Source organism: Manduca sexta, chromosome 22, assembly GCF_014839805.1.
Source record: "Manduca sexta isolate Smith_Timp_Sample1 chromosome 22, JHU_Msex_v1.0, whole genome shotgun sequence".
In the NCBI taxonomy this organism is placed as follows: domain Eukaryota; kingdom Metazoa; phylum Arthropoda; class Insecta; order Lepidoptera; family Sphingidae; genus Manduca; species Manduca sexta.
The window spans coordinates 2,854,787-2,868,084 of NC_051136.1; the positions used below are offsets into that span (position 1 = coordinate 2,854,787).

At 32.8% G+C, this 13,298-nt stretch overlaps 1 protein-coding gene across 1 annotated transcript in view; it reads left to right on the top strand.

The window, feature by feature from the left end:
• The window catches only part of LOC115442866, a 75,035-nt gene extending 62,352 nt beyond the window's left edge, over positions 1-12,683 (top strand). The window contains exons 4-6 of the mRNA XM_030168054.2: positions 4,991-5,160; positions 7,759-7,830; positions 9,611-12,683. Of these exons, the coding sequence (XP_030023914.2) occupies positions 4,991-5,160; positions 7,759-7,830; positions 9,611-9,678 (310 nt within the window). The 3' untranslated portion in view covers positions 9,679-12,683. The remainder of the gene's footprint in view (positions 1-4,990; positions 5,161-7,758; positions 7,831-9,610) is intronic.
• Positions 12,684-13,298: the final 615 nt, after the last annotated feature.

Below are 13,298 nucleotides of genomic sequence, written 5' to 3' on the forward strand. Positions count from 1 at the left end.
CATTTTGCTCTTGTTCAATTTAATGATGTATTTAGTTTTAACTCAAGGTTCGTAGACATAGAATTTTTAAGGATCAAAGGGAACTCATAGATTTTTCGTAGACATAGCATTTTGAGTATAAAAATTATTTGTTATTTTTTAACTCATAACATAAGCGTGCCTTTGTTCATAAAAGGTTAGGCAGACGTATTTAATGGACTTTAATTTTATTAAGCTAATATCAGGCCAATGATATATCACGCCTTGTGCCCTTATTACTTAAATCTCATCTCAAGCAAATCAAATTAATTTTTAGATAAGTTTACCCAAGTTATCATTACTCTACCTGCAAATCGAATAAAGAATCACACGACTGATATTCAAAGGACGGTGCCTTTATATCGTCGGTTTACTGCAAGAACTCACTAATTGCATAAATATTCAAGAATATAATAGTGTTTTACTTCTTTTTAACATACTTATATCTAGGTTGATATAGCGAAAACAATATGACTAAAACTAAAAATGGCTTAATTCATACTTTTGTATTTGTCAGTTAATAAGTTCTTGCAGTAAACCGACGATATGAACTATATGTAATAACTAAGTACCTCATCAGTAGTCTCTAGAGATATATAAGACCCAGCAATATACAAGTCAGTTTTTATCCCGGGGAAATTAAAGGTTCCCGGGGGAAAAATATGCGCGCGCAACTCCAACAATAGTTCTTATACATGGAACTGTTATGGCATTAAGTCCGCTTCTCTTAATAGCTTTAACTTATTTTGTGGATTTTATGATGTCTTATTAAATTTTGTTCAGTTTTCATTTTAGTATTTTGTACCTACTTATTTTAGTCCACGGGGACTCGGTATTTGTAATACCTATTAAATATATTATATTACATTTTTTTTTTACACATACTACATCTAAAGAAAAATTTGTTAAACAAATGTACATGATTGGTAAGTTTATAATAAACTATATTATATTTATGATTCTAACAGCAGTTTTCGAAACACTTTTTTCGAAATGAAATGCCTACAACACTTTTCTGGAAGCAAAAGTAAAATTAATGTTGATGTACAAGCTAGCTGTCAAGCTGTTAGTCTAAATGAGTTCCAAATTTATACAGAAATTTATGCGTTTAGAACAAACATCCAAACATCTTGACAAAACAATCGCATATATAATACTCGTATTAGTAAAAATAAGATTTTTACACAACCAAATGGCGACAGAAAGCGGCGATATGTAAAGTCGAGTGAAATGGACTGCCGAGATGAATGTCCGCAGTTTTAAAACTCAAGGGCACGTACGTTTGACTTTTCTAAGGTTATTTGCATATACTTTGTTAATTATCGCTTGCTTTAACGGCGAAGGAAAACATCGTGAGGAAACCTGCATACCTGAGAAATTCTCCATAAATTTGAGGGTATCAATCCACAGGTATTAATCCGCACTAGGCCAGTGTGGTGTGCTAAGGCCTATTCCCTCTCGGTAGTCGAGTAGGCCCGTTGCAGTGGGATAGTAAATAATACACGGCTGATATTATTATATATGAATAAATGACGATAGAAGCAAGCTGCTTGTACAGGAATAACCCAAATTTTTCATACAGTGACGTCAAGAATGGAGTAGACAGCTAAACTTTCCCAGAAGCAGAGCACAGGGATTTGCTAATAAACGGTCACTAGTTCACTGCGCAGGGACCGAGCCGTAAGCTCGGTGACCGCATGCAATGATTGTTATTAACTCAATTTCGGAGCCGGTAAGCGTCATGTCATGACAACCAGGTTTGACATTCGAGTGTGTTAAACAGACTGTATTTGTAATTATCGATACAACACTTGACTTCTACGAATAGTTAAAATCATAAAGAGATAAAATTTTGAGAACTGAAATCTGAGTGTGATAACGAGAAGTTCTACTTTCTTATGGTACAAAATACCTCGATAGATGCTTCACAAAAGGTATGCTTTACGTATAGAAAAAACGACAACCTAGACTATTACTTTAAAGATAAAAAAATCTAGGACAACCTAGACTATGAGACTACGCCGCAAATAACCCTTATATGCAAATGCTGTATAAACAAAATAAAGGCTTAAACTAACAAGATGGAACTGGAACACATAATCCGAAACATTAACACCTTATGAAAAATTGGCTATGAATATCGTGAACAAAGAACTTGGCGTCGTTTCAGACGCAAGATTAAACTGGGTACCATCGTTAACACCTGAACTCGACGCGTGCCAAGTGCCACATAATGCACGGTATTTTTTATTAAATTTTTAAAATGGCTCCCAAATTGCCTTGGGATGGTCTTGAGATGGGTGCGTCAGACGCTTATAGTGGTTTCCACCGGAGCCGCGGTCTTAGAAGTCTTTACTTTATATTTGCAAAGAAATTGTGTATGTAAAGATTTTTGTGCTAGACCGACGTTCATGCAAAAGCGAATATTTGTCTATGAAAGCATTAAGGCGAAAATAGTACAGTGTAATTTTTTTGCTTACATTGTATTGATTTGCAGGTGTGGTTTCATAATCAATTAAAAGATTTTGACTGGTGTTGAATTCATATGTAAATTAATTTGGATGGAGTAGTTATTTTTGATTCTAGTGTTTCGAGTAAATGTAAAATAAACATGATTTTGGTTTTTCTATATTAAAAACAAAACATCAAACTTTCTTAGATGAGTAACGTTGATTGTAGAAATGCAATCTAACTTTATTCTACTGATACACGTCACTCTAGCATTTGACAGTCTGACAGCATTAATATAATTTCAACTGACACAATAAAACAAAACATGATTAAAACTTTCACAATTTTCAATACAATGATTCCAAACTAAAACGAAACCACTCGAGTTTCTAATTTAACTTTTGGAAAGCAACATAAACGTAGGGACCACACTCCGCAATGAATACCCCTGAGAGATGCGTCTTATAAGAAATTTTATCACAAGACGAAGTTAGAAATGTTGAATAAAGGAAAGTTTTTAAAAGTGAGTGTTACTTTAATGTTACACTGCAGGACATTTGCTCTTATGTTATAGATGGTGAGAGCTCACATTGAGGTTGACATTTCTTAATACTTATGGATTATTGTTCTTCTTCCCCAGGTTTGGGCATATTTAATTTTGTAATTTAATCCGATGGAATGTTATTTCTGGACATATTAGGAGTTTGTTTTATAAGACGCATAATATTATAAAACATTGTTCCCAAAAGCTGTCTGTCTGTGTATGATCGATTTTCTCAAAATCTACTGAACGGATTTTTTCCAGTTTTTACTAAAAGATAGTGCAATTCTTGAGGAAGGTTTAGGTTAATAGTACATTACGATTTTATGTAAAGTGACTGAAAAACTTTGTGACAAATGATTTTCACGCGGGCACATATAAAATTTCTTAATGGACAATAAATTCATGAAAAGTCAATAGAAAAATAAATTGTGTTTTCTTTTAGAACTAATAGAATTCCTCGAACCATAATTTTTATTTCTCGTACCTGTACAATTATTAGTCTTCATGGTCTATATATGTCCAAAATTTTATTCAATCGTGCACCAATTTCTGGACGTACTAAGAAGCATATATCTTCACAATACATTTTGCTATGAGCAACATATTCCTTATTATCCCTCACGTTATTCACTTGAAGGAATTGTAGCTGAAACTTATTAGATAAATGCCTTACACTCAACGTGGCGTAGTCTCCAATGTAGAACAGAATACGATCCCCGAGAGTCGACTTGCAAACACGGATGTTCCCAAGTCCGTACGTAGTAATTGTACAAACGGCTGTATTGTTTAGTTGGGAATAATTTAAGGCAAATACTGAATTCACGTTGTAATTAGGACTTTCTGGGTACGTCTTCCAAATTTTGGGTGTTTATTTTGAAATATGAAGTGAAGGGGTAAGCGTGGATTACTTATTTATTATATTGCCGTCCATGACCCCAGTTAATCCAGAAAAATATTGTGTCACTGCCGACCTTTATGAAGAAATGTAATTTTTTTTTGTAAAGGAGGTCATGTCCAGCAAATTGTGTTGTATACCAAACGTGTTAAGGTCGAAAATTATACACATTTTTAATATCAATTAAAATATAGTATAAAAGACTCATTCGATGACGTAGTTGTATTGCATAAATGATCATGATGATGAGGTCTCGTGACCAATTACGGTCTCGGGTAAAGACCAAACAAGCTAGTCAATGGATGATAAGTGATCTACCCACAAACAATCCTAATGTAGTTCATGCCTGAGTGAGTCAGTATTACTAGAGTACTAAGCACCTGGAACAATTCACCTATTGATAACACCCACTATTAATTTACTACACAAAGCTGTATGAGACGGATATCCTCCTTAACAAGTGATTACCGTCAATGATAATCATTGTACTGCACCGCTGGATATGATTCAATAATCACTTTGCGTACTAGTTTCACTATCGGATTAAATGAGTGTTTGTGCTCTCCAATATGGTGCGTTTTATATTGAAACTTGATTCTGCTCGTGACGGTATGTACTTACGGAAACAGGGCTGTGTTTTTTTGGGATTTTATGTCACTCTTCACGTCTCCCTTGAATAAAGGTTATATTGGTAATTTTTGGAAAAAATATCGAAGTATAAAGTTGACTATAACTTATCAATTTTGAGTAAAGAAACAATAGACCAGTTGAAGAAAAGATTGATTAAATAGAAGTTATTTTTATATTGTTAAGCTAAATTATAGTGTATACGTGCCTATCGCCTTATTTGTCTAGTCTAATGGAGGTCCTCTGTTTGATTCCCAGGAAAAGCAACATTTTGTGTGGGTTTTTTTTTTATACAACTTCCCCAGGATTGCGCCAAAGAGGATTAACGGTCTTTTTTAAATCTGGAACCAAAAGTACTAAACCTCAACATGCCTAAAAATTTATTACACCGATCCCATATTACAGAAACAGGGGTAGTAGATAATAACAATATCTAACCAGTAACTTGTTTCCAGGCGTCTGGACGGCGTGTCTCATAACCTGAAGCTGGTGAACGGCAGATACTCAGCAGTGGCCTTCGTGACCCTCAACGATGCCGACCTGCCGTCTCCAGCAGAATTCATCTGCACCTTGAGGATATCGCAGGCCAAATACGCTGTAAGGAAAGAAGCTATTTATTATCCAGGTGCGTTTTTAATATATTAGAATTAAGATAAAAGTGTGTCGATATGTGCTGAACAACAGCTGTGTTAGAAGTGTTTATTATAAGTTTGAAAGTTTGAATGCTTGGATAATAGTTAAAGTAACCTCAGAATGTGAATGAATTTGGATGAAGTTTAGCACACAGATGGAACAAATCCTGAATTAATATATAGGATATTTTTTTATCTTAATCTACGAATTATATGTGAACGGAGCCGCGAGCAAATATGCAATATTTTATGGCAATTTTTAAAATGTTTAAAACCAGTATAAAAATATAAGATGAAGTCACTATGTTCTTTTAATGTCTGATAAGTTATTACCAATTTGTTAAGAATTACATCATAACACAGCTTATGCTAAGATGGTTGTCGCCTTGTAGACATGGTGTGGGTGCTTTTCATTATATACAACATTTTCCCCATTATACACTTATTCTTAGAATTTTACTTGTGATAATATAGCCCTCAGTAACAATAAATGATTCTTTCTCTCATTTCGCTTATAATCAGTTGCATAACAGTCACAGGTTGATATAGTATTATTATATTAATATTATTTATTTTATGAAGATCTCTCTTCGAAAATATATTATCTTCAACCTTTTATTAATTTGGACAGAGTACGTACAATACAAATACTCTAACAATTTATAGCCTCTCATTGTGCTATAAAAAATAATTGAAGCAATAAACTACACTCAAACAAATATGGTCATAAATCAAAGGTATAAGTAGAAAATGTCTATTTATATGAATCAAAAAGTAAAACTAATGTAGAAGTAAATGTTTTTAACAATAATTATTGAGCACACTTTTTTACTTTTGAATTAATTTCAATAACGTTGATTCTTTTATGTGAATCTCCCTAGGTATTATTGTTTTGTGTATTTTTAATTTCTACAATGATCCTGTTCTTGTTTGTGGAATATTGTAGTCCAATGATGGTGAACTTTTATTGGTTAATAAGCATTTTATTCCCGAAGGGCCTAGACACAACGAGCACCCATTTTACATCGCGTATATTCCGTCTCATGATGTGATGGGGAGTCTACCGCTATATCTAGCATAAATTCCAGATTTGGAGTTGGTACTGAGTAGAAAAACCCAATATCACTTTGCCTTTCACGGTGATCGAACCCGAAAACTCAGCACTGTATACGTAAATTATTAGTTGTAAATACGCCACTGAGGCAGTGACGTGATATTATTAAAAAAAACAATAATATGGCTGTAAAATGTCAACCAAGGCCTACCTTATCTAGAGAGCCCCTTTTTAGCAACCTTATTTACGTCACAAGAAAGTTTTTGGTTGGCATATTATTGGCCAGCCCGGATTATTTTTTAACGTGCCGCCACTGGCGTGCCATTGGTTCGCCCCTGTTGTAGATAATGTAATCAACAGTCACTTGATCTATGTTGCGAGTTATCCCTAACGGCTTACAAAGATGAGTATCATGCGGTACTTTGAATTTTAAATATTTTTCTGACGATGTTGATATCTCAGGATGCTTATCTCATATTTAAATAAAATAAAAAAAAAGCAAATTCGGTTCGCACCTCAACAATAAAACAAAGTAGTTCTTTTAAACTAACAAAGGGTTAAACCCGCTATAAAATACGATGTGAAACTGAAAGCTGTTTATTTATTTAAAACAAACAATTCAAACGTTTTGTAAGTCGACGGAACATCATTACCGAAGGCAAAAAAGCGGGAAGAATAAGGGATGCGAATATTTTTTAACGTCCGCCATGAAAATAACAATTTTGCGGTATAATTTGCGAGAGGGCCATTTTAAGCTTTTTATCAGAGAACTTTGTGTACACAGCCATATAAAAAGGACGTTTCCTGCAGAAGTCCTAGAGAATAATTTTTCGCTTCGTTAACTCCATTGTGGGAGGCAAAATGCGTTTAATAGAATATCGACGGAGCGCGGGCAAACATTTTTTGGGGTAACATCTCTAATGAAAAGTCAACAAGTCCTGAGGGCGCTGCGAGGAGCGATGGGATGTTCAAAGAGTATGATTGATAGTGTTTAGATGCGTCCCGAGTGTCACACTAATTTGTTACAGATGATGTTGGAGAATCGGATGGTATTGGAAATGTTTTATGGGTTTGCTATCGTGACTTTGACCTAGATATGAAATTACGTGAGAGAATTTTATGTATAGTAAAATTTCCGATAATTTCTAACCTCAGTGTTATAGTATAAAAGAACTTAATGAACTGAACTGCTTGATACTCCGTTAAATGCATAAGTCTTTTCATTGTTGGTTGAGAAAAATAAATCATTATAACGACTGATTCAATATTACAATTAAACTGTTTTTCGGATTTTATCGCGGTTTTAATATGTTCGGTTTTTCTCGACGTTTCGAAGATTTTGCAGCCTTCGTGGTCACGGGGGGGACTGAGGTGTTGTTCAACCGCAAAGTTAAAGTTACAATACTACCTACATTTTACAAATAAACAACTTTTTAACTGATTCAATACCTCTATAATTTAAAAGAACATAATTCCTAAATATTAAATGAGTGGCATATCTAAACTGAACAAATATAAATGCTAAATTCTATTGCAGGTCCTATAAGCACAACTCCCGAGATGCCCACAGCAGCTGATATGCAACTGGCAGCTGCGGTTGGCTCGAAAGGTAATTATTATGTTCCTTTCATATTACATTTAATATACGGTTAATCATATATTCTTTCTTAATGGAATTTTGAGAATCTTCTGTTAGTAGATCTAATCTTGGTTAAAGTTTGACATTATCCTCAAGTGACTTCGCTCAGCTTTTCTGTTGATTTTTTATCTAATTCAAATGGGACTGTTTTATACTCTTGAGGTCAAAATTGATTAAGGATTAGTGACATTGGTAATTTTAAGGAAGCTATATCTTTTCAGAAAAAAGAAACTTTGTGTACAGACATTTTCTACTTGAAATAAAATTTTTGCTCAATTTATCAGTAGAGTAGATAACAGTAGGGAAGAATGAAATTTTGTTAAAAGGCAAAGAAATTCCCTTAGTTACATTTCGTGGTCATTTTAACAAAAAAAAAATCAAAATTTAAGACAACGTAAATAAATTTAAAAGGGAAGCCGGTAGGAATCGGTTTGGATGGACGCTTCTCCACTGATAGATAAGCATACATTAATTCTCTGAACATAAGATTCATATATACGATTACATCACCTACCATCCAATATCTTACAATATACCAAATATATAAACAACAGACTATCGCCTTGATCCCAGTTCTATTTTCATCTTCAATATCGAAAGTACGAAATCGAACGGTCCCTTCACAAGATCGCACGTCTTACAAAACCTTCTAAATCCGCATGTCAGTATTTTAGTTTCAATTTATGAAGGATTTCGTTATATTTCTAGACATGGCTTGCGGGGATAAAAGTTGTCAAGGAGACGTGTCATTTTAATCTGTTGGATTATACGATACATTGTTTCGTATAACATTCCAAGGTTTCCTAACAACGTTAAATGGTGATGGTAATGTATTAGGTTTAGAGCGAAGAGTTCTTAATGTCCTGTAAATAATGTCGGATTTGATAGAATTTCGTTCTTATTAAATGATCTGTTGATACTATTAGTAATATTCTTGATATTTAGTTAATTGAGCACTGAAATTGTGATTATGGAGCTACTAACAAAAATAATCATGGATATTGTAATAGAAGGTATTTACGAAAGTCAAGATACGTCGAAAAATCTATGTGATGGAATTTTCTATATTAAATATATATTTTGTTATCATGGTTCATAGTAATGAATTTTCTTATATCTATGAATTATGAAAAATAAAGATCATAATATACTTCCATCATCCACTCAATGTCTATTACCTTCAACAACTCTGGATTTACGCTTTAAAACATTTTCAATAGATAATAAAGATTTACGGCAAAAGCGAATTGATATTTTCAGCATAATTCAATACCGACCCGTCATTTACTACCGAAGTGTCAATTTTGCTCATCCAATTAGCGCTGTAATTAAAAGATAGACAATGGCTTTTAGATTAAATTTCAATGAAACTAGAATCGCATTACGTCATTAAAACAAATTGAGTTTACTGGGTATTTTTTCAATGGACTTTTAATAAAGAAGAGGATATTTTACACTATTTAAAAAGGATTTTTGTTTCGATACTAATAATGGGTCAATTCTCTTAGGCATTTGATGAAATTCCAGTATTTATCAATCTGGAACACATACTATGTAATATACTCGAGATTGCGTTAGTGGCCAACACAGTTACATTAATTAGGAATACAGCTAATGTGTGATCTGTCTCAATATATTCAATATCGTTGACATATTCTGCTGCAACGGATTACATAATAGACGCATAATCAAACAGATTACTCTCTGGAGATTTTCGCCCAATCCGATATTCATGAATTCTATTTTTCAGGAGCAAATCTGTACATCGCACTCAGCACAGTCTTGCTGCCGGCTCTCGCTCAAATGTTCGCCTCATAAAATATGTCGGAAGATAAGAAAGAAGAGAAAATATGAAACACCTAATAAAACGCGTCTCGTTTGTTGAAGGGTAGTTTCCTTTTTTGTGACAAACCTAATATGGCGTGTAGTTGGCATGTGAAAATTGATATTTTTTTTCTAAATTGTGTTTCAGAATAGAATCAACACCAATGTTAAACACAAGTTGTATGTTGCAACTTAGTTATGTTTGAACTCAGTTTCACGGTTTAGAATTTAAATTTTAATTATCATAACATTTCGATATAATTGGCAATGCAACATTACTAGGAAATGGAAATTCACAATTTAACTAAATCGACAATTGTGCAAATGTAATAAACCGCAATTTAAACGCTGCCAATTTGAGTAACACTGTTTGGACTTTATTTGAAGCGATTAATGGAATCCGTACGGATTAACTGGGTCATTATAGAAAGCGAATTATACTGCAGTACATAACTTGTTAATAGCTAACGATATTATTTTACTTATCAGTCCACTAACAGATGGAGGTCTTACTCTTTTTTAATTGGCCTTCATAACCCAACACCGTAGATTAACTGATCTACTATAACCTGGTGAGGTGCTTCTGGACTACTTGAGATGTAACTGGGAGACGAAACATTATTTGATATTGCACTGGATAATTTTTAGATTTTAAAACAATTTTCTATAATAATTTTCAGTAGGTAATACAAAGAGAGATCCTTAAAAAGCATTAGTAAATTGAATAGACCCGGATCCGGTAATTGGATAATAATGATAACATTGTGCTATATTGAGAAAAATCTCGATGCCAAACGGTTTTGATATATTTCTTTCATTTTCTTTTAAAATTCTAACTAGTCCACATAATATACGCTTGAATTTTCCACAATAAAAGTTACGTTTGGTGATTCAAATATCTAGGTTTAATGTTTTTAAAACTTCATTGTAATATCCAGCTTTGTATTCTTCTATTAATCATGTAAATATCACAACGGATTTTAGTTTAAAATTACGTATAGTCACAACATCCAAAGCGAGCCAATTTTAACAACAAATAGGTGTCACAAAAAATGAACAGACACTAAGTTTTATAAATGTCATGCAAATAAAAAAAATAGCTTTATGTGTACTAAATATAAGAGGAAATGCGTGTTGGAAGCTAATCTTATATAAAATTAGCTATCGAAATGTACAGTATGGGGTTTCACGTTCGAAATTATTTTTCTTAATAAAACCAATGATAGAATAATGTGTATATATCTTTCGTGGAAAGAATTTGTACAGACGTTTTGTTGTAGTTGTGTGGTCACGGGCCTAAGATTGTAGTGTGCTGCAAGCAAAACTTTTATGGCACATGATAACGATTTCCTTAAAGCTATCAACCTTTTTTGATCGGTGTAGGACTCTACGGTAGATAATTTTTCAGAATACTTTTTAATTAAACTTTTCATTATTAAAATAAAAAGGTAGGATTTTATTCGTAGAACTCCATTTGACTTATTATATTTCTTTTATTGAGATCAATTGATATTATTTTAATTTACTTTGATGTCGCAGCCATACAAGTTTTGCTTTAAATTATTTCGCAAATGTTAATGATTGGACATTTTCAAAAACTATTTTTCAAACGTTCCATTTAGGTAGCACATGTATAGTTTATTTTACTAATAAAATATTATATTAATTTGTAAAGCATTTGATGTTTGTCTAGTTTAATAATGTTTATTAATCTAAACTTTGATATACCAAAATTTAATATATTAACGTATTTATGATTCCAAAAAATAATTATAAATTATTTTATTACATTCCCTATTTAATTTATTTTAATTTCTGCGTTTGAATGGTAGTTAAAAAATACATTTAAAACTACCTAAATATGATCAAAAAGTCGATATACGTAGACAATGTACAAATAAGTAAATCATAAAAATATCGGTTTTCATTTTAAATAATTTTGATCGATACACAGAAAATAAACGAGTTTCAAACTGAATACTTATTCGGAGTTAATAATTTTTTTCTTTTAGTCCAAGCAAAGATAATGTAGTTTCAAATCTAACTTCGTAAGTATTCTAATGGACTCGTAATTTCTAGTCTTGTACAGCTTGATGCTATGATATCGAGGATGTACAAGTACTGGAAATAAAATAATATGTGTTTACTGTTTTTTTAGCGAATGTCGGTATATTTTGGGTTTCTTGTCACAGTCACTTGATCGTTTGATAACACCCTTAAAAATAAATATTAAAAACTCTCTCTTATAAATTCTATTCCTATTTGTTAACTTTCATTTTCGTTCGAAAAGGAAGCGTACCTTTATCAACAGGGTATCAAATTTCTTTCGCTTTAGATATTCCTTTTAATAAAATTGTGACAATATTGTAAAAAAAACCCTTCGCAAATCTTTCTAAAAGGCTTCGAAATTCTAATAAATTGTAACTTTTTTGTTGTAAAGTGATAACTTTTTGTCGATCGATGTGTGATTCGTTATGTCTGATTAAGATAGATATGATAAAAATATCTATGTGACTGTTTGAATTCCATTTGATTATGTCTCTAGACTTTAGAATTCAAGAATTAATATTTAATTATGACTTATGAGCATTATTAATTCATTTGAAGAACTTTATAATAAGCTGGATGGAATTAATGCGTTTGAAATTTTCGAAAGCAATTCTTTGTCTTTCCGACTTGACGGTTATACAAGACGGTTAGACTATGTGGTCAAATCATAATCTTTTTTTCAACACACTTCTAGTTTCTACCCCGTTTCATAACTTGATTGACATTTTGTAGAGCACCAAATGGAACTCACACACGAACGTAGCTATAACAATTAAGGATAGCCGGTTACGGGCCATGTAAATATTTGTACGAATTATGTTACGTGTAAGTTTATATTTAAAGTTAAGGAGATGTAAAACACTTGCTGTGCATACTGCCGTTTATGGATAAGATCCAGTCAAGACTTTTATTGTGAGATTTCCTAAAAATAAAATGGATCGTTGTGTAAATTTTGTTTTATTTGACCCTGGTGGATATATTTGCGAGTCGAAACTGATGCGAGTGGCTCCAAACTAGGAAATTTGGCATGGTATGAGAGGCTTATGTCTAGCAGTGGGACTTCACACGGTAATAAAGATTACGGGACTTGTTTGTAAGTATATGAAATCTCACTGGATCCAAAATGTTTCAAACAGGTCAGTTTGGGAATCTTCAGGGGAGATCTATGCCCAGCAATGGGACTTTACAAGAGGAGGATGATGATGAGATTTTTATAAATATAATAAAATTTTACTGAATGCAGGCAGCTTCTTACGGGTGGGTTCGGAAATGTTTAGGCCTATGTGCAGCAGTGCATTTCATGGAGAAATAGGCCCAGGTCATGAGTTTGAAGATATACAGGTAAAGTAGATGACCCTGTTGCATCTATCCTTACCCCTTTGGGGATAAAACGTGATGTATCTTATTCTTACTGCTTCTTACCTACTATTAGCTTGTGGTAATGTTGAGATATTTTTATGTTTGTTATATGTAAATGCAGAAACAACGGAACGGATTTGGATGAAATTTAGCACTTGGTAGACTATATTTTAGGATACATATTACGTAGGCTGCCTTTTATCACG